Source organism: Gavialis gangeticus, unplaced genomic scaffold (genome assembly GCF_001723915.1).
Source record: "Gavialis gangeticus isolate Ggan-Ray unplaced genomic scaffold, GavGan_comp1, whole genome shotgun sequence".
NCBI lineage: Eukaryota > Metazoa > Chordata > Crocodylia > Gavialidae > Gavialis > Gavialis gangeticus.
The window spans coordinates 179,404,942-179,431,844 of NW_017729024.1; the positions used below are offsets into that span (position 1 = coordinate 179,404,942).

At 44.4% G+C, this 26,903-nt stretch overlaps 1 protein-coding gene across 1 annotated transcript in view; it reads right to left on the reverse strand.

Annotated features, from left to right (window-relative positions):
- DYM (dymeclin) overlaps positions 1 to 26,903 on the reverse strand; it is a 400,582-nt gene that overhangs the window by 41,359 nt on the left and 332,320 nt on the right. The window contains exon 15 of the mRNA XM_019518147.1: positions 20,195 to 20,308. Coding sequence (XP_019373692.1) covers positions 20,195 to 20,308 — 114 coding nt within the window. The remainder of the gene's footprint in view (positions 1 to 20,194; positions 20,309 to 26,903) is intronic.

Here is a 26,903-nt window from a genome sequence, read left to right on the forward strand (position 1 = left end):
CCCCCCCCCCCATGTCCCTTCCCTCCCACAGAGTTACTGTTCTCCAAGCTGCCCAGCTGCATTCCTGGCCATGTGCATGCTTCAGTGGCCCACATACACACGGCATTTATCAATGACATTACCGGTCAAAAAAAGCCAATTGCCAATAATGTTAATTTTCCTATATTGGTGCACCTCTACCCTATGTAGCACCAGCCATGGTTTTTTGCCTTGGTAAAGAAGGCTTAATAGTCTGAGAATTCACATTTCACTCTTTCAATTTTTTCTGAATATTCAAAAAACTGCCTAAAACATCATGCTACCTACAGCCCTACCAACTCAGAAACAGTGGAAACAAAGAGCTATAGTAACCACCAAGACAGACAGGGGCACATCACAACTGTAAATGTTCCTGTATCCAAGGCCATACACATCTATCTTGAGAAGACCATAAAATCTCAAGACTGAAGTGTTGGGCTGCTGAGATTAGATGTGGTACCTTGTGAAAAGCCTTAATATCATTTCAAGTCAACATTTTTTAAGGACCAAACACAGGTTAGTTCAATTTACACTACTTCCCTTCTCGAAAGGCATCACATGAACCAACCACAGTGTTGATCCACCCAGGAAGCCATGGCAGAGTGCCTGCCATGGAATAGTTATTCTGTGACAGCTTCTTGGTCCATCTCCCCCCACAGGCAAAGTCTTAGAGCAGGAGTGCTCTGTTCAAGCCCACTTTCTGCCTACAGCTATGCCAATACAGCTCAGTGCTTAACTGTAGCATCACTATTCTGAAGATTACATACCCTACACAGCTCTCCCAACACACCTCAGTCCCACTGTACAACTAACTAACTGCTCTCCATTTCCTGGCCTCTGGACGAGACTCCCAATCATAAGACATGTTTACTTGCATTCCAGTAAGATGCACTGGGAACTTTCTGTGCACAGGAAATACAGTAACTACAATCAAAGGATACAAGCAGCTTATGAAGGGGAGGTGTGAAGGAAATGATCAATATACACATGAGGTGGGATTTTCAAGGCACTCACCACCCTCAGCTTCTGAGTGAAAGGAGTGCAGCTCTGCTGTGGCTTATGCATACACTCCTAAGCAGAAGCTAAACCATGGTACATTTTGAGCAGAAAAGTTGACACATGGTGAAGCCCCACCACCTTCTACTCCACGATAAACTGTTCATAGGTCCATACCTAACTCAGCTCCTGCTGAAATCAGTGGGCAATTAGAATTGCTTTTCAAGCACCAACACATCTTGGAAGACACAGACTTGGATGACAAGTCCAAAGGGTAAAAAGAGCACTGTCCTTAGAGATTAAACTGGGTTAGACTGTCGGGTGGTTTTATGACAGTAATAATTGTACATTTGGGACCATGACAAGGCCACCAGAGGTTTTTCCATCCACAAGGCAAGTCTATATTTGAACACAGGAGTCCAGAGGACCTGAACTCCATTAATTCTCCCATTCGTAATAGGAAGGATGCCAAATAGAAGCAATACAGCCCTTATTTACTTCCTGAACTCACTAGGTATGGAAAAAAGATAAATAAATGCTCTGTTTGAAGCTTTCAGTAGCATTTTCTCCATGTTCTGCATGTCTTTTAAGAAAAAAAGCAACGTTTGTAAGACTTGTAAGTATGGGCTTGGATGCAGACACTGTTTTGAAAGCATATGACTGGCATGATTCTTAGTTACATCAGTGACAGGGCTCCACTTGATGAGGCCACGTCATTCATTTATCCTGTCGAAATGGCGTATCCCTGCAAGGTCCAGACAATGAGCAAGGTCGCTGGTTGGCACCCAAAGGCTGGTCTTGTGACACTGTAAATCTAAGTAAGTGGGAGATGAGACATGCAAGGCTTTCTGACAGGTCACAAAGTAGTTGTTTTCAGCAATGGTTTGTTAATGAAGGAAAGACAAAATTAAGGGAATCCTAAATATTTTCGCTGTTGCCATTTCTTAATGAGAAAGAGAAAGAGCTCTAATGATAGGACTCCAAAAGATCCTGTTTATAGGATCTTGTCATAAGAACTGATGAAAATTAAATAGGGCTGTTTTACTTGCTACTGCTATCAATTAATGCTGCAACCACTTCCACAGCCATAATAATTACCACATGTGCACTCTGCTTTACCTCTGGGCTCGTTAATTAGACGAAGTTACTGCTATAGATTGTATGAGAACGCACTGATCTGTTTCAACAGAAATGATCCTATTGTAATATTCTGGTACACAAACTGAGATATTTGGGTGACATGGAATAAGGACTCTGCTCTGACCACCAGTTAAATTGCTGTACACACGCCCCCACCCAAGGTGGGCAACAGAATGACAGTCACTGCTGTGGCTGTTTAGCTGACAAAGCCTTTGTAGTCTTGAGAGACAGACCCTCTCCACAAGACAGTTGCCACATTGTTCTGCCTACATTTTATATCAACGACTCTCCCTTCTGGCTGGGACCTGCCAGACTTCAGGTTTAAGCTCCCAGGAGCAGGGATGACCACACAAGTTCTACAGAACTGCAGAGTCATCCTGTGTCCAAGCACCTTGGCATATCTCCTAGAAGAACATAGACTTTAAATCAGTTTTTATCAGTTAACTTGTACTATTTGCTACTTATGCATGGGATCTTTGGTATTTCTATTTAAAGACCATGCCAAGTCCTAGTTTTTTTTTTAGTAGTTTTTTTTTTTTGTTTTTTTTAAAAGCAGTACTTTTTGCCACCAGGATGTGATAAACGGTTTTTTAATAGGAGCAGAATGCACACAAAAATGACTGCATCCTGTTTACATTTACTTTTTGTTGTCAGCTCATCAGAATAACTTTAAAAAAATTATCTGTTACATTCCTTGCCAACTTCTTTTAAACTGGGTCATCTACTTTAATGACTCCCTGTAAACAATAAACTATTATCTGTTATTCAATTCTATGCTCTCTCAGTTTTTTCCCTCTCCTACTTTGCACAAAAGCTACTTCTCAGCTCCAAGAACATGCTTAATTTACCATTAGACTGGATACCAATTTTAAAACATTCAGGTCTCATAAAAATGAAAATCACTTGAAATTTTTTTGCAACTCTAATACAGAGGAATGACATTGAAGAGATAAAATTATCAGGTTCACTGTCTTGGCAGGAAATTTGTACAATGAGAATGTGTGTTGGCAACTTCCAGAAATCCTTAAAAGTTACAAAGAACATGGATTTTTTTTTTTTTAACACAAAGTCATAAAGAAATTGACAAGAATAAACAGTTAATCTGTTCTTGCTACTTCTGAAATTAGGAACAAACCAGATTTCGTCAGTGAGGTTTGGCAACATGAGAGATCCTGTAACCAATTTCATTTCCTGATAAATGAACGGTCCACAGGGGAAAGTCAGCCAGAGGGTTTCGGAACTGTCAAGTACTCAGACATTACTGAAAGACTCCTTGAAGGAGCCAGACTGTCTATTGCTTATCACTGCCGAGCCAAATAGCACCATGCAAACACTGGAACTGCCAGATTCCATTTAGAACTCGTACTGAAGCACAACGTGATAGTCCTTCACAAACATGTGGGATCCCCTTAAATACTGAAACTGCTATAGCACACCTCTTATGTTATACTTTAAGCAACTGATCTGGAAACACACGGCAGTACAAAATACACACCGGTGAATGGCTTTTCACTGTCTTTATCTGTTTACACAATTTAAAGTCAGGTCCTAAAACTAACTTTGTATTTAAAAGAAGGCTAGAGATCTTTTCTTAAACTGGAGAAGTCTAAGAAAAGAAAATAACGCATTCTTGTATGGATATATTCTGGCAAAAGAGAGAGAGAGAGAGAGATGATGAAGGGCATATTTTAAAGGAACTGATAGACCGCACTGCTTTGGAAGCTGAATAGACACTCTTGCATTTTGAAGCTTCTCGGGTTTAATCTAAGTAAATAGAATACCTGATAGTTCTACTGAGCAATGCAAACATAAAATATCACTTCTACAAGCAAAACTACTAGATCCCTCTATATGCTGCATAGGAAGCTATGACAGTATATTTAAAACCCACCTTTTCATATGGAATTAACCTGAACATTTGTCCTTTTTGATATTATTACAAATTGATTCACAATGCAAACATTTTTTTTACAGGAAAGTCAAGTAGCTAGACACGCAGTGATTTGAACTTTTAAAAGTCCAAGGCCTGAGCTCGTAAAAAAATATTGCCAGTCTGATGACCCCTGAAGGGAAGATAAAAGGCAAAAAAAAAAAAAAAAGCTTGAATAATAACTTCAGGCCCTTCATTAGAAAAATACTGGCTAACTTTTCAAGTGGCTTACAGGCTTAGATTAGCAGCAGAGTCTGTAGTTGATTAGCTAACCCTCCCCACCCCACATGTCACAGTGACAGTGAGAAAAGTGCTGCAGGTTCTAGAGTTGACAAGGAAGTAGAACATCATTTCCCTGACAAACAACAAATTATTTACAAAGGAAACTAAGCAAGCCAGAGAAATGTTATGCCTGTTCTCAAACCCAACTGCCTGAACTTATTTTTCCTGCATCTTCTATTGCTCTAGTAACCATGGGAGAAATATTTCTACAAAAGGAAAATACTGGTCATTTGACTCATTTTGTCCTTTATCATGATATAACTGTGCATGGATTTGCTAGGCTCCTAGTTTTATTGTATTGGAGGCTCAAACTGAAGGGATGGTTCTGTAAGAAATGCAGGATGGAAAAATTAACAAAGAAAAGCTCTGTATCTTAAATATTTGCCATTTGAGACAAACATATGATGGTGGGAAGAAGACTAGAGCACACCTTTGAGAGCACCATGTTCGGAGCATGGGATACAGATCAGGAAACTCCAGGAGCCCCATTCCAGGTTGCCCCTTCTGTGGCTTTAGTCAAGTCATTTAACACTCTGTAGTTCAGATTCCCCAATTGCAAATGGGGAAAATAACATTTCCTTTTACTGGATCCCGAGATGCTAGTCATATTTGCAATGCAATCTAAAGATAGAAAGCAGTATTGTAAGTGCTAAGTATGGCTAGTGCTGCATATAACACATAATACACACAACTCACACGGAGACCTAAAGCATGAAAATACTAAATATAGGTCTTCTCTCCTCAGGAAAAAAGTGGGGGTGCCGTGAGAATGAATTATAATACCACAGGTTACAGCATACTACAAATGCAGTGACTTAAGCAAAAGTCTTATGAGATTAACAGCCAAAGCAAAATAGAGGCATTTCAGTTCTCTCAATCACTTATTGCAAATCTAATAAAATGTAAGAATGATTTCCCTTTTGGACAGGTTCCGTGAGGTTTGAGATTTATCACCTACTTCAACAGTGGGACTTGCAAGAGTAGGATTGGAAGAGAGAAATGGAAAAAGGACACAAAGGACACACACAGCTGCCCGTCAGCGGACATTTCAAAGCAAAGCCAGCAAGGTATATGAAGCTCTGGGGTCACACCATTTTCACTATATTGTTCAATACACATATGAAGAAAAACAGGTTGGTATGTTGTAAGACTCATACCTGTCCTACAAGCCCAGGGGCATGGCTAAATGAACAGAGGGTGGATTTCAAGCAGATAATGGTAACTGAAGGAGTGGCACATGAGTAAGAAGAGTGATGCGACTGGATTCCTGTTGTATCAGTAAGTACTTCAGTGTCATCTGTGAGGGGACAAGGTCAAAGGAGACCAGACAAGAACCCATCAAGTGCTCGTCAACAATGCTTCTTAACCAGACTGCTGATCAGCGTAAGGCCTGCTTGGTACTACCTTCAGTCCACACTGATCTGGGGAGGAAGCTGGTCTACTCTATCAGGGGTGTCAAACTCATCCACCCCCACAGGCCAGATGAGTGGTGCAGGACTGGTCTGCAGGCCAACTCCACATCTGGATCCAGTGCATGTGCTGGAGCAGCCAGAGGTGGGTACCAGCCATGGCGTGGTCCAGCTCCAGCCACTCCAGGGCTGTGCAGTGGCTGCGTCAGCTTGCCCCGCATGCTGCCCGTAGGACACTTCAAAGCATGGGCAGCACAGAGGCCAGATGATGCAACTCCACAGGCCCTCTCTTTGAGATTCCTGTCCTGTTTCAAAGCAACAATAAACTTTCTAAAAAACTATTGCTATGGGGATGGACATATGATAAGATAACTGTTGGAGTAATATACTGCAGATGTTACTTCATTATAACGAGCAGACACCGCCCCCCGCTCTCTAGCTTGCTGCCCCAGTAGGCACTATTACAGAACCTGGTCACTAAGTGGCTGGGCACTGAATAAACACGTAACCTGTATTTCCTTATATTCAGACTGTATGTTGGCTCCTAATGTGACATACAACCGGAAAAGCAACACATATGCATGCACCTATTCCCATATCATGCTGTATTACAGGGGTGGGCAAAATGTGGCCCACCAGGCCATTCTTTCTGGCCCGTGGGGTCCCTAAAAAAAATTTAGAAAATTAATATTCATCTGCCCCGGCTGCCTGTTCCGTGGCCCTCGATGGCTTGCCAAAACTCAGTAAGCAGCCCTCTGCCCAAAATGACTGCCCCTCCCTGCTGTATTAGCACATAATACTACATCATAGTCACTGTTACAAAATAATAATGATAATAAAAATGAAAGGTGAACTTAAACAGTGTCACTCACCAACTCTCTCAACAAACCTTACAAACAGTAAGGCTCAACACCCTAGCGAAGGGGACAAGTAAAAAGCCTATTTTACAAGTGGGTAAACCAGGGTCTCCCAGTGAGTCACTGGTATAGGAATCTAAAGCCCTGAATCACAGCTCAGCCCTCTCATCAAGTACCACGCCAGGGATTGATCAAATTCCCCTTCAAGACAGAGAAAAGAATCTCATTAACTTCACTGGGAATTGGAAAAACCCTTGCTCCCAATCAGCTACAAAGAGCAACGGCTCAAACTGGAAACTATGGGGTGGAAGCCTGAAGTCCACAGCAAAACGCTCATTGACTTAAGTGAGGGCAGGATCCTACGCATGGTCTCTGAAATGCCAAGGAATCGCAAAGCACATTTTAGGAGGGAAACAGGGTTGAAGTTCTCTATTTATTCTTGGTTTATGAAAAAAAGAAAAGTTTTACAGAGTGCTTTTTCCAAGCTGAAGGCTTGATTATTATTTTCTGCTGGAAAACATTCTGGCTCATTTAAAGCAAGAATATGATATTACATGGGAAAGATTTAAAGAGCAGAAACTCAAGAGCTGGCTAATGCATATTTTCCTATGCTGATGTTGCAGTGATGTTTATATTACTCTTTGATAGGGAGGTGTCAGAAAAGCATTAGCATGTTTTTAACTTTGTGCCAGGAGGACAAGTAATATAAAATTGCTGTTTCTTTCTAGTCCTGGTTAACAATGTCAACAACTTACTTTTTATTTGCTCCTCTCCCCTCCCCGCAATGAAATTTTCCCTGACCACTACTGGAAAAATCCCCGGCAAGCCCTTGAAGCAAAAGTTAAGTGAAAATGCTGTTTGAATTCCAGCACTGAGTGACAGCTGAGACATAAAAGCAAGTCTCAGTTGTTTGGGTTCTCAGGAGTAGCTACATTTTTAAAATAAGTTTCCTGGAGTCATTTGAGAGTCCCCCCGCCCCCCTCCGGCACATAAGTCTATGAAAATAATTTAATTAAAGTGTGTATTACAGAATTTTCACATCCAGAAGACACCTGGGGAGAGATGGACGACACATCCCCTTCTTAAACAGGCCTGAACGTAATGTATAAATACGGTATCAGTTACAACGTTAACTAACTCTCTTTGGGAGAGCCATGCAGAGGTTGTAGATGCCATGGAACACACTACTGCTGCTCAACCTGGCAATCTTTTGACAGAAAATATACTCAATATAACTAGGACCGTATGTGCAAAAAGACTGTTCTCAGACCACCAAAAAAAGCCAAATTTTGGCGTGCACAACTTTTAAGATTCCATGTTTACTAGAGCAGTAATTATGTTCAGCATTCTGGTTGCTTTTTAGTTTTAACAATTCTAACACAAAACTATTTATTTTTTTTTTAAATATGCTTTACAAAATGACTCACCATATTAAGCCAAAATTTTATATCTTGAGTACAGTAAAGTAAAGCTCCGAGGTTTTTTGTTAATTGAAAGTTTCAAATTGATCTACTTTCCAAATAGTTAGAGTATCAATTTATTTTGCCTTCCTTAAAGCTTCCAACTTACAGGATTTCTTCCAACATATGAGAAACATGGCTTGGAAAACAGCATTTTACTAGCAACTGATCCCACTCATCTGCAGAATGCATATTATATATACGGAGGAAAAGCACTATTTACACTTCTTCAAAGCCCACTGGAATAAATTTTGAACCAAGAACATTTCAGTGGTGCAGCACTGGGTTTTGGAAAGCCTCATCATAAATGAGGTCAACACATTTCTCAAATGATTGTGGATCTGAAAATGTTGCAACAGTTATTTTTGTGTCCTTGTTCTTTCAGTGAACAGAACTGTAGTATAAAAGAATAAGTAAGCTTGGTGAAAACTTTAGATAGCCTGAAGATAGAAATGTTGTACGTAAGTGTACCTGTGACTCCTCTGCAAATATTTCTTAGTATATTGTATGTTTGACAAATATACTTTGGTTAGCTACTCAACTGTTCCTAAGGAAGCATTTTTGAGCCTCTTCATATTGTTGTTCGGAAATAATTACACGAGATGTTCATCGCTTAACTACCACCCAGGAGATCTGGGTTTTGGTTCTCAAGACTCTCAGTAATTTGAAAATACTGCAGATGAATGAGGAGAGTGAAGAATTTGCTGACATAGTACCCTCCCTTATAAACTTCTTTAATGTGGAACCAACCTAGGGGTTGCTATCCAGGGAAGTACTGAGGCACTTGCCCAACTTAAAGCATGTGAACAGGTTTCAACTCACTTTATGAGCACTACTCACACGCTCCATCTGAATTTCCACTCCTTTAACTAAACAGGTTAAAATGATGCCTCCTCCTATGCGGACACAATTATTTTGGCTTAAAAGTGGCTTTATTATGTTTAGCTATAGCTGTTCCTAACTGCTTGAGCTAACTGATAAAAGTCTGGCTTGAATTGAAATACACATGTCCACACAGGGCTTCGCACTACTTTAACTAAACTGGATTATAATCACAGTCTGAGCTTAATCAGTGCTCTCTGCACGCACACCAGCCCTTGGGCACTTGCTGATGTGCCTTCCTGAACCGGACACTATTCCAGCTGTAAGTCCTGTCAAAACCCCTTGGATAATTTTTCCTAGAAACATCCATTATCCTAGACCATATTTCTTTAGGGATGGGCAGCACATTCTTCTCTGCTCAGGGCCTGTGAGAATCTGACCTCTGCATATAAATGCCTTCAAAAGAAACATGAATTGTTATTCATTGCTTCTAGGTTAGCTCACACAAGCAAGGAAGTTTGACTTCTCAGTCTCTTCCAGCAAGCCCCACTATTGAGCTCATTTACAGGCACTCAGGAGAAAGCTGCTGGTTGCTATCCACCAAGTAATCTGCCCAAAGCAGACATAAGAAAACCAGGGCGTATTGTTTTCATGAATTTTGTGCATCTGGAGAGTTTGTCAAATGATGCACCCTCTGCCCTCCTCCTCGTAGGCTGATCTTTCTCAGGTTCAGAGTTAATAGCAGCTGTGGCTTAGGAAAGGGAAGCTGCACTACAGCTGCCTGAGTAATGTCAGGCCTAAGGATGTATCAGACAGTCAGCTTCCAGTATTGCCAGATCCTTGACCTTTAAGGAAGAAAATATAAATATAGAGAAAAATCTGACGAAGAATTTATTTTTAGGAAGTTTTCTTTTCCGCTTCCCTCTTCCTCACTCAATGCTACACCCCTGGGCTCTGTCAAGGGAGTCCCTGGTCTCCAGCACTGACCCACCATTTGCCCCTGTACAGTGCTCTGTGATATTACTGTATTTTCATGCTGTGGCCAGAGTCCACGGCAGCTGGGCACTGTTACAATTCAAACAGGAAAAGGGGAGTTGCAGGCAGGGAAAAACAGTTTAAATTAAATCCACTGTGGATTTGCCATGGTGTTTATTTAAATGCCTTTATAAACCAATGTTCTTTGCACCATGCTCTGAAGCCTGACAAAGCCTTGTTTTGACAGCAGCAGGGAGCGACCTCCAAGCATTGGAGAACTCGGTGGGAAACGCCCAGCCACAAAGGTGCCCACACAGAAACTCTAGTGATCAGCAGCAGCCAGGGCAACACAGCTGAGCTCACCTGGACAAGGGACATGCTCTCAGACAGTTGCATCCTAGATCGTACAGTTTGCAACCAGCCGCTTTAATTGAAGTGAAAAGTAAATCAGTGGTCAACGCAGACCACAGAAGCAACGTGCTCACTGGGATCCACACTATTTAGGTGATTTGCTGCGTTCTGCATCAAATACAAATAAATTATTTCCAAGGGAAACTCAGAAACTTCTGAACAGCCAATGGCAGTACCAAAGTCTGAAGAAGGTAAAGCCAAAGAAAACTGTGGCAGGGTTTGCATCCAGAGAAGCAAGATTTCTAATCAACCTTAAATGAAAAACTCTGGAGGCAAGGCCAGCACTGGAGAAGCTCAGTCCACTGGCAAATTAACAATAACCCTATCATCAAACTGCAACTGCCTATACCTGTTTGCCATGAGTGACCAGGGAGGGGGACATTCCTTTTGACATTTTCCAAAGGCTAGGGGGAAACTCCCCAAAACTGTGAGCAGAAACGAGAGAGTGGTCCACCCTTTGCAAATTCAGAAGGTTCCTTCCTCCTCCAGCTTCTGGGAGCTCAGGAGCACTTTCCTCTAAGCATATCCCTTATTGCAGAGCTGACACGGGCTATCTTCACTTGAGTTACTCCTATCAAGTTAACCTATCTGAAACCAGACTGGGAAATACTACTTCAATTGCTGCTTCCATACCAGTGCTGCAACTCACTTAACTCATGTGTGACACCAAAACTGCTGGGGCCCCTCTCTTGACTCTTAGCACTGCCTCAAAATGGATCTTTCAATTAATTCTTCACTATTGGAAAGCGTGTTTGTCAGTTCTCGGCACAGGAAGCTAACTATGGGGAGATAGCTCCATTAGTCCTCTACTAGGTTGTGTCCACACTCTTTCAGGGTCATATTAGCAGTTGAGGTTTTTTTTCCCACTTGCCGTGGCCAATATGCCTGCTTGGGCCAGTTAAAATCTTGTTCACACTTGACAAAAAGGTTTCCGTTTGTGGACAGCAACTGATTTAATATTCATATTAAATTTGGGTATGAACCATTAAGAGACAGACTGGTTTAAAACAATACTGATTTAACCACAGGCCATGCTGAACCAGTGTCACTGTTCCATCTGCACGCTCCTATACTAGTACAAGTGGAACTAAACTGCCATAACTTTAAACCTGAATGAAACAAGTTTAAATTGCTGTCAGCAGTTTAGCTCCACTTATCCCATGCTAGAAGTGGACAGATGGAACAGTGGCATCAGTTCAGCTGACGCACGTGCCTAAGCTGTAAGTACATTCCAGGCCCTTTAAAACAGCACATCTGTCTGAAGCTTTTGCAGTGAAAATATCCTCAAGAGTTCAAGGGCAGAAAATGGAGTCTTCCATAATCACCTCTGCCCAACCCCCCTCAATTTTAATTATATCAGCCTCTTATCTGAACTCTGTCTGAACTGTTGGGCTCCGCAATACTTCTGCAACCAGCTGAATGGTATCCTCAGTCAATGAAATAGCTCTGGGGCAGCTGCTAAACAGTGTTCAAGAATCACCCCATTTCCAATCTCACCTCTGTTCCCTACCATCTGCACTCTGATGACTAAGGGTATGATTTCTATAAAAGAAATGGAAGTTGAGTGTGCTGGAAGTGCTTAGCTAACAGAAGAGCAGACTTCCAAGTAAGCCTCTGAACTCTGTAACCCAGGGTTTCTGCATAGTCAGGGGACTGGTTGGATCATGGCTTTTTTCCCCCCCCCAATTACCATTTTTGGCACAAGCTTTAGTGCTTGTGAAACTAGAACACATTCTGATGAAGGTTAAACGATACATCACATATCAAAGAGGCGCTGTATGAGAACATAATGGCCTTCTTATACAGTGAAAAGTGAGGTTACAAAGTAGTACGCAGAAAGAAGGTGCAACACCAAACAAAGAGAGAAGAAGGGTGCAGAGCAGAAATTCAACTTACAAAAGTGTGCATAAACACAAAATGTTTTAACTTTAAAAATGGCTTACCCAGTGGGAAGTTTCCTTGTAAAGCATTAAATGTGGTCTCTCAAGTGCGTTCATTCCATGAACGCAAATGTCAGCTTCCAGTTAATAGCTGGCATTCAGAACAAGTTTTCTCACTTATTGTAAAAGGGCAGTTATCTGCTGGCTAACTCCCCTTGAAAATCCTGAGATAACTCCCAGACTCCAGACACAGTCTCACTTCTCTCACGCTCCTAATCCTCAAACTACAGATAATACTGCAAAGGGAAGAAAGACAGCCTGTGAACTTAAAAAATAGGGAAGGGGAGGGGGAAGAAAGAGACAGAACAAGGCCAATTTTCACCTATCACCATGATCTTTAAATTGCTCTTAATAAGCTTTTGCATTAAAACAGGGAGCCTGGATTGTGGACTGCTTGTCTGCGAAGGAGACAGCTCTATCTCTGAGCCGTGGCTTCCACCTCAGTCTTAGGCATATTAGCTTCATTTATCTCCTCCCATGGGCTAAGGAAGAAATAACCAGCTCTTGATTTCAGCACCTGCCCTTTATCTCTCTGTTTATGCAGAGGTCTTCTAAAGACTAATTAAGTTTGGACTTCCCCTGCCTTGCTCAGTGCAGCGCTAAAAACTCCTAGTTTCAAGTAATGTTAATTATGTTGTGTTTATCTTGAACAGGAGTCAGTTTGCTTCAAAACAGTAAAGAAAATGACACAGAGCTTCCATTTCTCAGCATTTATTTGCCTAACAGTTTCAGGCAATTAATCTTCACATATATCTAACCAGCCAAGTTTTATCTGGCATTTTCAGTTGGACTTCAGAGCCACGTGCCCTTGACAGACACACGTGGAAGTGGCTAGGAATGGGCAGGCAGGGCTCTGAAACTGATAAGCACCATTATGCAGAACAGGATCCTGTTGCAAGTGCTTTTATTTTGGGCCTACATTCATCCATATTTTAACAATGGCTGCAGCAATATGCTCAAGTTCTAATTCCTCCTGAAAATTCACCTTGTCAACAAAAGCCAGGTCAGTCCAGAATGCTTGCTATTTTACCCTTTGAATTTTCTTATTTTTTAATTGAAAAAGAAAGCCCTGAATGGAGCCACCGGGATGTGCAGCTGCCTTCAGCAAGGGACAAAAAGCCCTCAAGCCTCTGTGCCAGTTTGCTTCCTGCTCACCAGCCTTACTTGCTGTGCCATGTCTAAGCAGCAGCTGGGAGAGTCTATCAGGCTGGCACTGCCGCTTGTCCTAAACCTGATGTTATAATGAAAGGTGAGAATGATTTGAATGTTTGGTGTCACAGGTGTCTGAGTCCTCAGAATGAAAGCACTATGGAAAGAGCTTATCATAGCATGTAGCAATCACATGGGGAGCATCACGAAAGGTACTGTATGGATTATGGCTATCCTCCTTCATCTGGCTGTTAATGCACTGAGGTTCCTTTGAGCTGCACAGCATCTGTGCAGAAAGAGGGCAGATGTTCAGTCTCACCTTTCTAGGCAGCACCCCTCATTTTCAATTGGGAATTTCACTAGGAATTCCATTTTCTAGGTCAGACCACGGACTCATCCAGTATCCTGTCTCTACAGTGACACAGCATGGATGCCGAGGAGGAGGACAAACAGAGCATGTCCAAAATCTTCTGCCCCCTGCTCCTCTCCTATTGAAGCTTCCAGCATTCAGAGGTTTACGAAGCTCTGATTCAGAGTCTCTACCCCATCTGCCATGTTCAATACCTGCTCATGGACCTTCCTCCAGGAATCTGTCTCATCCCCTTTTGAACCGGTGTGAGCTACCAGCCTCCACAATACCTTGTGGCAGTGAGTTCTACAAGTTAATTGCATATTGTGTAAAAAGAACTGCCTCTTGTTCGTTTTAGACCTACTGCCTACTAGTTTAATGTCCCCTTGTTCTTGTCTCTGAGAGATTATGAATAATAAATCCCTATTACTTCTTCAGCACCATATAATATTTTGTTGATCTCGATCATGTGCCCGCTCAAGGGTCTCTTTTCTAAGATGAAAATCCTATTTAAGTTTCTCCTCAGATGGAAAGCCCTCTGTTCATTTTTGTTGTCCTTCTCTGAAACTTTTTCAAGCACTTCTATATCCTTTTTTGAGGTGTGGGGACAAAGTCAAGGCTTGGTTAAAAAATCAGGGACTGAAGCAGAAAGAGAAATGTGACAGTCAGACTTGTGGTGCATCCTAGGGAGAGAGAGTGGTACAAAATGTCTGCATCTGCAGACAGCATAGAGGCCCGATGGGAGAGCTCAGCAGCAAGGAGTCTCTTGGATTGCTGTTTGTTACCATCCCTGTTAGAGGAAACAAATCTGCACTCTTTTTATAAATAAATTACCCTAAGAAAACCCCTGCCTACAGCACTGATTTCTGCTCAGGACAAGCAACTGACCTGCTCCAACCTGACCTTTGCTCAGCAAAGGGACAATATTATAATGTAGCACTTGGTATTGGGTAGAACAAATGGCTGGGTGTCAGGGAGCCATTAACCTGTGTTACTCTGGGAAAGAGACACGCTTTTCCTGGCCTCATTTTCTGTAACTGTAATACTCCAGTACCTTGCCTCAGCACTTAAAAAGGTGTTTGCAAAAATAAAATGTGTTTGCCTTATACAGTGGGAAGTTTCTTCCTAATGCATTATGTGTGGCCTCTCAAGCATGTTCATTCCATGAACTCAAATGTCAGCCTAATATCTGTAAAGAAGTTTTGATTCATTGATGAAAGGCACTGCAAAAATACAGATTGGTTTGAATGTTAATTATAAATGTACAAGTGACAAATGTGCAAAGCTGTATTTATCAGAAGATTGGCTCTGAAACAAGTTTTCCTCAAAATCACCTGGCATGCTGTCTCAATTCACAATGCATGGTTCCCAAATCATAACAACATGGCACACTAAGGAATTAACCTTAGATCTTTGTCAATTATCAATGTATTATTTAATCATGCAATTGATATAAATTGCCTGTGAATAAATTTAGGCTAGATGTTAGAAACTGGAAGGTAGAAGATGATTTCTCGGGATCTGAGTTTCCTGTTTCCCATGGAAAAATGTTGATTTGCTCCTTTAAAGGAGAAAATCGTGGGAAACTGTGGGTTTCCCCTTGCAGCCTGGCAGAATTCCAGCCTGCAAGGGGCAGGGAGGAGTAGGAGGGCACCAGAGGCAGGGGCACTGTGTGCATGGGCACGCACACAGATGTTACAGCTAAGCCGTGTGGTAGGAGAGCAGCTCCCAGAGCTCCCTGCAGGTAAGTCTACAGGGGGACAGGGCATAGGTGACAAATGGGGGGGTAGAGGGGCAGGAAGCCATAGGCGACATATGGGAGGGCAGTGTGGAACACAACTTGTGGGAAGACTGAGGTGATGGTAGCAGCTCCCACCAAACCCACTTGGCAAGGGAGGGAGTGGGGCAGGAATGGCAGCTGGGGGTGCTGCCCAGCCAGAGCAGTGTGTGGTGTCCAGAGTCAGGGCTGGAGCAGGTGGTAATGCAGGGCCCAGCCAGGGACTGGGATGAAGCCAAGGGCAGCTGGGGGAGGAAAGCAGCTCCCCACCGCTATGTACACTCACTGGGAGGGGTTGGGCCCATAGGCGATGTGTCAGGGAGGCATGAGGGGGCATGTGCCCCCCCACAGATATCTGTCCCCACAGCAGGGCACAGAGCTGCAGCCTGGCTGGACTGGCACTGGGCAGCAGCTGCTGCCTCCACAGCACAGCCAGTGGTACCTGGTGCAGGAGGGCAGTGTGGGGAGGAGAGGCTCAGTGCAGCTGCCGTTGCCAGAAGCAGAGTTGTGCCCCTGCACTGCAGCAGTGGGTAGTGGGCGCCTCACCTTAGCAGCCATGGCAACACATCGCTCCCAGCAGTGGCGGCAGCCTCCCCACCCCACCTTTCTGTGCCAGGTCCTGCTGAGTCACAGAGGCAGCACCTGCTCAGTTCCAGTCTAGGCAGGCTACAGCCCTGTGCTCTGCTAGGGGTACAGAAATCTGGGAGGCATGAGCCCCCCCTCCACCCCAGGTCCCACAACCTGTTGCCTACAGTGTTGCTTATGTCTACACACCCTGTGCCCCACACACTGGGGAGCTGAGGCCTGGGGAAGGGGGCTGTGGGTCAGGAGGGGAACCAGCAGAGTTGGGGTAAGGGGGGCTGTGGGTTGGGAGTGAGGGGCAATGGTATGGGCAGGGGCAGGACACTGGCATACCAGGGCTGCTCAGCACCACAAAGCAGTGGAGGGGACAGCTGCACCTGGACCTGTGCCCTGGTGAGCAAAGGGGGCAGGGGAAGCTCTGATATTCCATGATCGAAAACAAAATCAAATGCCAAAATATAAAGGTATTTAGAATTTATTTACTATAACGACTGAGGCACTGGTAGGCCTCCAAACTGCTTTAAAATTGTAAATATATCAATAAAACATTGTGTTCAGCTGATACCTATATATATATAGTGGCATTTCATTTTTAACATGGAAGACCGCAAATCTTAGGGTTTTTTTAAGCAGGGAATTTTGGATTTTTTAAACAAAGAAAACCAGGATCCCTGACGATGTCTAACCACCACATTTTGAAGCAACCTTCCAACTCCAGTAGTGAGGGGAAAACACCTAACTTTTAAATGGAATTCAATAGTTTGTAACAGGGATTATATAATATGGGGCCTGCCATGGCAGGGAACTTGACCTGATTAGGCAGGAAGCCTCTTTTAGTCCTATGTTTTTATGAATCCAACTCTAAAATGACAAGAATATTCAGCTAGCTGAAGCCTTCCATTATCTGTACAAGAGTGCTTTCTCTCTGACAGTTCAACACATGGAACTGCAGTAATTCAAAAGATATTTCCTTCTTTGTTGTCTTTGTACACAGGTCACTGTGGCACTGTCACAAGATCACAGTACAGCTCAAACCCCAAGCTAGGGAGGCCATGATCTAGCAGCCTTGGCAGCAGACTTAAAGTGAGGAACTCCTTTAACTTAAACCCAAAGTTTTTTGGCTAGACAGTCTTGCCCCTGTGCTCAGGATAAGACCAACTGCCATATTTGGGGTCTGGAAAGAATCTTCCTCCATGGTCAGATTAGTACAGACTGTTGGGGTTTTTGCCTTCCTCTGTAGTGGGCATGTGGCCCTCTTCCTGGGATCTCTCCAGTATATATTAACAATCTTTGCAGCAGCAGGGTGCTGGATGCCATGGTCCCCCCCACATATTTGTGGCAGGTTAGGGTGTAATATTTTGGGTTTTGTGTCAGGGTTGACTGAGTAGTTTTGCTAAGACGAGAGACCATGGATTTGTATATGATGCTTTGGACAGGCAGGGGGTTGGACTAGATGACCTCTGAAGGTCATTTCCAGCCCACTTTTCTATGATTCTATGAATTTATGCTATTACAATACCACCTTGAAGGCCCATTTAGGATTGGGACACTGAACAATCCAGGCTATGAAAGCTTCCTGCCCCAAAGAATTTACACTCTTGTCTAGATAAGACACATGTGGCTGCAACAAGTCAGGGAGGGAAGACAGAGAAAAGTAGAATAAAAATACATGCTTACACAGCTTGGCTCCATGCACACCTACCTCTTCTCAGAGAGCACTTAAATATCAGTAGTCATCAGCGTCCACCCAGACCCTGCCCATGTCCTATCTATCGCCTGAAAATTTCCTGGAGGCATCAATGGAAGTGGGTCTTATAGACGAATCAGGAGGAAAATAATGCAGTGTCTTTACTGACGCTGGGCATGTCTACACAAGACACTTTACTGCACAGTGGATTAATCTACTGTACAGGAAAGCATCACTGTCTACATGTGCAGGACATCTACTGAGCAGTAAAGCAGAGTACTGCGCAGTTGGCTAGTACCTGTAAATACAGGTATTAGATGAACTGCACAGCAGTTACTGCACAGTAATGCTCATGTAGATGCTAACTAGGAGCAAATTTGCTCCCAGTCAGCCTAGGTAGCAGGGGGCCATGGGAGACAGGGAGCCCTCTGTCCCCAAACCTGGTGCTGCTCAGTTCCTGGCTCTCCTCAGGAGCTGATCAGTGCTGGAACTGGGGAGCTCTCTGCCCCCTGTCCCAGCTCCCAGCATGAAGCTGGCTGCTTCGGAGGATGGGCAGAGACTGATAATCTAGTCCCCAACCTACGCCCCCAGAGCAGCTCTGCATGGCCGCTACCTGTCCAGCCCCTGCGGTTCACAGCCACTGCCATACCCCAGAGCAGCCAGATTCACGCTGCGCAGAACTGCTCCGGGGGTAGCCAGGCTGGGAACCCAAGCAGGGCAGCCGCCAGCAAGCCCCCACCTGGCAGGAGGCTTACCAGCAGCAGCCCCACACCTGAAACAGCTCCCAGTGAACCTCCTGCTGGGCCAGGAAGCTCCATCTGGCAGAGGGCTTTATTGTGCAGTAAGCCTAATGCAAATTAATAGCATGTGTAGACATGCCCACTGGGGAAGAAGTTCCTGTGTCAGAAAGTAAATACAACAGTGATATAGCAAGAAGCAGGCAAACGGGTGAGAGAAGCAGCATTGGTGGTGGAACCGCAGTGGGAGGAACAACATGTCAAAATGGAGAGCAAGGAATGGGTTGGGTTGTGAAGAGCCTTAGAGGTTAAGGATTACGGTGAACATCTGACATAGCAGAGAAAGGGAAGCTGGAAGACATTAACTACTACAAAAAGGAGGTGATCCTCCCCCTCTACGCAACTCTGGTCAGGCCACAGCTGGAGTATTGTGTCCAGTTCTGTGCGCCCCATTTCAAGAGGGATGTGGACAACATGGAGAGGCTCCAGAGGAGGGCCACCCGCATGATCCGGGGACAACAGGGCAGACCCTACAGTGAGAGACTGCGGGACCTGAACCTATTCAGCCTCCACAAGAGAAGGCTGAGGGGGGTCCTGGTGACCGTCTATAAACTCACTAGGGGGGACCAGAAGGGTTTGGGGGAGACGCTGTTTCCCCTGGCGCCCGCTAGCATAACAAGGAGCAATGGGCACAAGTTGATGGAGAGGAGGTATAGATTGGACATCCGCAAGAACTACTTCACAGTTAGGGCGGCTAGGAGCTGGAACCAACTTCCAAGGGAAGTGGTGCTGGCCCCTACCCTGGGGGTCTTTAAGAAGAGGCTGGATGCCTACCTGGCTGGACTCATTTGAGTCCCGTTTCTCTTTCTGGGGTTTTTTTGTTGTTCTCCCGCCCTGGCGGGGGGTCGGGCTAGAAGATCTACTAGGTCCCTTCTGACCCTTAATCTATGAATCTATAAATGTGAGTCCCGTTTATCTATCGAGATACTCCTAAGGCCCTCATTATAGTGGTACCTGAGAACTGCACCCCACTTAATGGATTTAATCTTCACAACAACCCTGAAAGGCAGGGATGAACTGTTATCCCTATTGTACAGAGGGTGAACAGGAATGTAGGGAAGATTTTAAATGGCTTGCCCAGAGTGGTACAGGAAATCAGTGGTCGGATAATGATTGGGCTTCCAAAGTCCTGGATTCATTTTCACTACGCCATTTTGCTTCTGCTCCAGAATGAGAAGCCAGGAAAGTGATCCTAACAGTGTTTGCAACAGACTAGTTGTCTGGAAGGTCAGAGAAGGAGGGTGCTAAAGCCAAGATAAGAAAAGATAAGGGCCTGACAGTTTAACACTGTGACAAGAGGGGAAAAATTGACTCCTGGAGGCATAATGAGGAAAGCCCCACTCTAGATTTTTGTTCTAGAGAAACTAGGCTCCAAAATTCAGTAACAAATAAAAAAATATAATTAAGGAAAACCCCACCTTTTGCGCACAGCCTTTTGTGCCAAATTAATGAGGTGTTTTAATTTAAAATGCATCTGTATTATGGTCCGTAAGGCAGTGCCTTAAGACCTGAATGTAATGGAAAGACAACATTTTAACATATTAAATAAACGGCGTGTGTGTGATGGATCAGAACACTCCATTTTAATTGACTGAGCCTTTCCCATCACTTACCCTTAGCCTATCTTTGGGCAACGCGACAGCTCCTTGTTTGATGATTTCCAGAACTCGCTCCACTGACAACTCAGCTCCAGCTTGCTCTAACCGGGAGCTGAAGAAGCTGATCACCTGGAATGGAAAGCGATAGCACATAAACCAAAGAGGCAATTTGACCAATTTTAATAAGAACCTACTGCATTCTCTCCTTTACACAGCCCAAGTTTAAACTATAGTTTTCAAAAACATTCATGTCATTACTTCTGCTGCAATCAAGAAACAACCTCAATTAGGACAAGTTAATAAACATTATCAATAAACTTCAACTGGCATTTTGGGCAGGTGATTAATTCAGTTTGTCTAGTAAACAATGTTCAATCAACAGATTTAAGATTTCTAGCACCCACCCAATCAGCACATCTTAAAGTAAAATTTTCTGAAAATTCAGAAACTTGGACTACATCCAGCTAATTTTTTCTGCCAAACTCTGTAAGAAGACAGCAGCCTAATATTTGATGGAAACAGGCTTACAATGGGTAAGTAAGTGTCTTTTGCAACAGATTCCTGATTTTTTAAGACTTACAGGAGGTAACACAACTTCAAATGTTAGAAAAGGCACATAGGAACCACACAGGAAACAATCTTACCTTGGGGTAAGCGGATGGACTAGAGCAGCGGGGGGTCTAGTTTTTTGCCACAAATTAGCTCCACACTCTTCCCAAGTGTCACTCCCACCCTCTTCACCTGCCATACCATACGCTCTGCTTTCTGTTCCCTGCCTCTACACAATTTGCTGCTCTGTTTTCTCCCTGTTTTCTGGGCTGCTGTAGCAGGCAGCTGGGAGGCTGCAAACAGCTGTGCTAGGCTCCCCAGCCCCAGCACTGGCTTCCTGGCAGTTGTGCACGCGCCTCTGGGCAGATGGTGTGAGAGAATCTAGGGTTGTGCTGCCCCAGGTCCCTTCCTGACCATGCAACCAGAGGTGCATGCACAGCTGACGCAGCCACAGAACTGCTGCTGGTGCTGCAGCCTCCTGGTTGCAGCTAGCCCAGGCTCTGGGCAGCTGCTGGCAGAAGCTGCCTGGAGTCCAGGTCAGCTGTGGTGTGCCAACGAAAATGGCCTCACATGCCATGCACTGGCACATGTGCCAATCCTTGAACTAAACTGTTCTCAGTGGTGGCATGTAAAAGAACAAGGAGCAATGGTCTCAAGTTGCACTAAGGGAAGCTTATATTAGATATTAGGTCTTGCTTTGAGCAGGGGGTTGGATTAAATCACCTCCTGAAGTCCCTTTCAATCCTAACTTTCTACGATTTTATGATTTGCTGTTCCAGTTTCTGCTCCCTGCTCTATCTGCTGCTGTGTTGGCTGCCTGTCCCCTCCAGTCTGCCACTTGCCATATACATGTCTTCCATGTCACTTGTGGCACATGTGGCCACCCCAGACCAGAAGAACCAGAGGTTTTTTTCATTTCAGTTGGAACATTTGTACATTGACTTTAAAAGGCCAGGATGGTATCTAATTTAACTTCCAATACAGGCTATACCATTTTTTCCAGGGATTTCTGCATTTAGCTCAATGACGGGTGGCTAACAGAAGGCACCTCTTATAGAAAGGCTAGATGTGGTCCCATCCCAGTCTGGTCCAAGTGCTTACAGGTTTACAAGAGGGGAAATAGGCAACCAACCGGGAAACCAGCTTGGCAAGTGTGCTCACACTGAGTGCCTACTTGTGATTTTACTGCTATCGATAAATTAGGAAATGTGCATCCTCCCAACTCACACACAGCATACAGAGACGCGACAATGCACTGCTGCCACAGGATACAGGTACAAGCAGTTACAACGCAACTGTAACAACTGCACGATTTTGCAGTTGTTACAAGGGCAACAAAACTGCTCCAACTTTAACCGTTTCATTTAGGGTCAAAGTCAGGGTAATCTGGCTCACATCCATCACTACAGGCCGGTGAGGAGGCAACAGCATGCTACAGCTCCCCTCCCCTTTCAAAGCTCCAGGCAACAAGGCAACAGGATGGCTGTGCTGCCAATGCCCTGCATCATGAGGCAGCTCCAAAGGCAGGAGATTCTTTTCTTTAAACAAATGCATTTGGGTTTCTCTTCGTGTGCCTCTGGTGTGGAGCCCTGGGGATTTACTTATCAAAACTTTCTCTGTAACCATGAGGGTAGAAATGCACTTTTCTTTTAAACCACGGAAACAGATCCTCATGGAATTATGTGACTATAGGAATGGAGGCTTTAAGAAAGCACAAAATACCGTGGTAAAATTGCAAGAGCTGGTAACCCTGGGCAGAGGCCAATGTAGGCATCCAAAATGCTGGTGATGGAAAGCTACTCACTCACCCCAGGTTCTTTGGGCATCGCCCCCATCGTAGACTCAGGCCTGAGTGCCCCATCAGTCCCTCCCTGCTATACTCCCTCCCCAAGGCTCTGCCTCCACATACACCACACTAGCCAGGCCAGGCTGGGTCCCATCATGTTTCACTGCCCCGTCAGATACCAGTTCAGGGCTCTGCCCTGCTCCATTTATCTTTCAGTCCAATAGGTCCCGGTAGACACAGAGAGTTTTGCGCCAAGTGCCCAGTCGGTACACCACTGATCCAGACAATTCCACATTTCTATACTTCCTTTCATGACAAGGGCACCTAAAGCACTTTGCAAACTATATTGCTTGACGTAGAGAAGATGGCAGGAGCATGCAGACAAACGGAGCACAGCTCACTGCAGAAGAATGGGGAGGGAAGTCCTGGAGCCTATGTGTTGTCCTGTGAAAATTGCCATGGGAACCTCAGAGTCCAATTCCCAGAGCACACACCACAGGTCTGCTGGCATGAGTGAGCAATTCAAATATCCCCTCACTGTACGTGCTCCTGTTCTGCGTGCATACAACCCAGGCAAGGGGAACTGTGTGCGTCCAGCTCTGAAGGGCATCAATGTCCATTTGTATCTCAATCATTAAAACTCAAGCCCATTGAAGTAACCTTCCTTAATGCAATAGAAGTGGGAGCTGGGGGGTGGAAGGGAAGAGTATACTGTATTATAAAATCTCAGTTGAGCTGCCTTTGTTCTGCAGAGTGAGACACACAGCTGGAGCCAGGAACCATTAACCTAATTATGCCTCACAACTTGGCTGCTGTTAGTAAAACAAAGACAGCTGATGACTTGATTACTTTGGGATTCAAATCAGTCACTCCTTTATCCCCAAACCTGGTATCTCTGCCTCCCCTAGAACATGAAGATTTGTCAGATTTACAAGGCAAACTCTGGGGTGGAAACCTGCCATATAGAACAATCCAAACATGAAAACATTACCGCTGTCAGCAGCGTCTCCTTTCCAAGACACTTCGTGCAACAGTTTAAAACCAAATAACAAAGTCAAAACACCTCAGGCAATCTGAAAACAGAGCCATTGTATAGATCCAGTGGCCAAGCCCATACCTTGCTGCCTAACCAAGGATGCATAGAGGGGAGTCTCTTGTATGTGCAAGAGAGGCTCAGCTTCCATTGACTGTGATCTCTCCTCCCATGTACGGACTATCCAGAAGCCTCCCAACAAAGTCTGGGACTGTACTAGAGTGCAGAAGGCTGGGCAGGGCAGGGAAGAGGGAGAGAGGAATTCCCTTTGGTTCCATGGAAGTGAGTTTGAAGATGATTCTGCATCAGCTGATACACAGCCATCACAAGGAGCCAGGTACAGCTGAATCCCGAAGGAACTGTACTGACAGGAAACTGCCCCTGTCCTGATGCCCGTCTCAGGAAACCCACCACGCTTGGAGGTAAGCCCTGTGGTCTTGGTGGTGAGGACAAATTCTAAATGTTATGATGTGACATGATATTCTTTCAGTGGAATAAAAGAGGAGGAAGGAGGAAATTTGACTGCTTGAGCCAAGTCACTATCAAGAGAAACTAGGAACAAGTTGAGGAGGGCCGGGGAAGACGGACCAACTGGAGAAGAAGCCAGGCAAACTGGCTTGGCAACTTGGAGACTAAAATGAGGAGCTGGCAGAGGACAGACAGGCCTGGCAAAGGGGCCTGCATGTTCCCAAAGAGAGCACACTGCCCTCAGAGCCTAGATGTCAGCAAGCCCTTGATTCAAGGATGATCTCTATCACAGTTCATTGACGGGTCTTTAAGTGGCTTGAGAGTCCAATCCTTGGGTCACATATCTGCCCACAGAAGTTGCAGGCCTTTCCACAGGAAAGAGCAGGCTGTAGACTGGGATTCCTTTCCTTTTCCTTCCTCCGCTGTCTCTTCTCTGCTTCAAGGGCAAGACGCTTTACCTTGAAATGGGTTGCCACTTGGTTGAGGTTCCAGTGCCACTGGAGTCAGTCATCAGCCAGCTCCTCCCAACTCTTTGATGTCAGCATCTGATTTCTTGAGGTATGCCTTCAACGTGTCCTTGTAGAGTTTTCCTCTGGGTACTGCAAAAATCTCAGTCGATTAGTAAGTTGGGAGCAGAGCACTTGGCTTGAGAGCTAAGTTAGACATCTGCACACAATGACTGGTCCAGCCAAGTTGGTGCTTGAGGAACACAGACTCAATGCTGACAACACTGGCTTCAGCAATGATGCTGGCATTTGTGCAGAGATCTTCCCATCTGATGTGGAGGATTTTCTGGAGGCATCATTGGTAATACCTCTCCAGGTTCTTGAGATGACAGTGGTAGGTCACCCATGTTTCACATATGCACAGGGGAGTGGGGATGACGACTGCATTGTAGACCTAGATCTTGGTATCTTTCTGGAGAAGATAATCAATACAGATACACCAAAGCAATTTCCCAAAGGAGGCACTTGTGCATCAGATTCTGGGCTGGATCTTCTCAAAGTTCACTCTATAAGAGAGGTGGCTATTGAGGCAGGGGAAGTGCTTGACTATCCCCAGGGACTTTCCCTTGACGGTCATTTGGGGAGGAATGGAATGTATAGTTCCAGTCTCGATGTTCACCTGTGGTCAGCTCTTATCCACAAAGCTCACCCCTGACTTGTGATGGTCCACAGAGGGGGATGACAACCTACTACTGCTGGCACCCACATGCTGAACAATGAGAATAGTTGCTCATTCAGTGAGTGTAGTCCATCTTGTGTACAGAATGTGGAAGGAACAGCACATGATAAGTCATTGCAGACTGTATCACAAGCTGTATACGTACAATGGACTGACCTAAGGCAATCTTAATTTCAGCATTTCTTAACTTTTGAATATTTGACTTTGTGATCTCAATAATCTTTTAATGTATCCTATATATGTCTCTAATGTCTTTTCTAACCCCTTAGTGGTTACCTGGAGGATATTAAACTAAAAATGTTCAGAGAAGTGGGACTTGATGTCTCTTTAAGGTGTGGGGACCACACCAGTAGAATATCTCCTGTGGTCAAAATGTGATTACATCTCTCTCCTCCCTTCTTAGGATAATTTTACTGAGAACACAAGTGAATAATATAAACCATTTCACTAGCAAACACTATAGGCCAGGACTAAAAATAGGCCATATGGGTAAAAGAAAAACATTTTAAAAGTTTACATGCATAAAGAACTGTAACAAAGTAATTTATACAAATGGTAAAACTTCAGTTAAAAAAAAGGAATGGAATGAAAAAAATTTGACGCAAAAATGACTCTGAAACAGCTTTTTCTATCACTATAACTAAACCAGGCAAGCTAAGTGCTTTTTAGAGATTTCATTTTTAAGCTAGTCATTTTTCCTCCCATGTCTAAAACTTCAGATATTTTGGGTAGCTATCTAGACAGTTAGAGCATAATATTCCCTGCCTCTCCCCTCAGTTAAAAGCAACAGTAATTAAAGCAGCCAGCAAGAGAATTCTTGACAGTGCATTGTGCATCTGCTTGGCATTAGAAAAATTATCCACCTGGCAATGGCAATGTAAAAGCTACTGTAAAAGATCAATGATAATGAGAATGCTTTGTCCATCTAGAAGAAAAGAAAATACTTTTAAGGCATTTTACCACCAAGAAAAGGTAGAACGAAGAACTGCTGTTGCTTTTTCAGGGTTTTTAATGAATGTCAAAAGCATGAAGAGCACTGGGTGGTCCGTGTTTGGTGTGGTGTTCCATATATACTTATTTAGATTTTCAGTTTTTACTATGTACAGAATTTTATGCATTAGAAATTAAATAGAACATTTGAATAATTCAATTTTTAACCCAAATACTGTATTACTAGAATATGACATTTTCCCCCTGAAACTAGGACTGGGGGAGGAAAAAACCCTCTCATCTTAGAACTGGGTACAGGCCAAGCAAGCAGCTCCTGTGGCTCTGGACAGGGCCAAGGTGGCTCTTGTAGCATGTAGGGGATGTGTGGGAGAGAGTGGGAAAGGGGGAGAAGGGATGCACGTACAGGCGGAGGGTAGTGTGGTGCAGGAGAAAGGGGAGCACGGAGTGAGGGGAGTACAGGGAAGGGGTGGGTATGCAGTGCAGTGGGGAGTGAAGGGGAAAGGGTGTACAGTGGAATTGAGAAACGCGGAGAAAGGGGTGTGTGATTCGAAGGGAATGCAGGGAAAGGGCATGGGGGAAGGGATGCAAAGGGCATGGGGGAAGCAGAGCGCTGAGTGAGAGTAGCATAGGGAAGGGGTGCAGGGAAGGAGCGTGCAGTGCAGGGAAAGCACAGGGAAAGGGATGTACAGAGCAGGAGAGGGACATGAAGAACACTGGGGGTGCTGGTGTGGCTTCAGCCCTGACCCTGACGG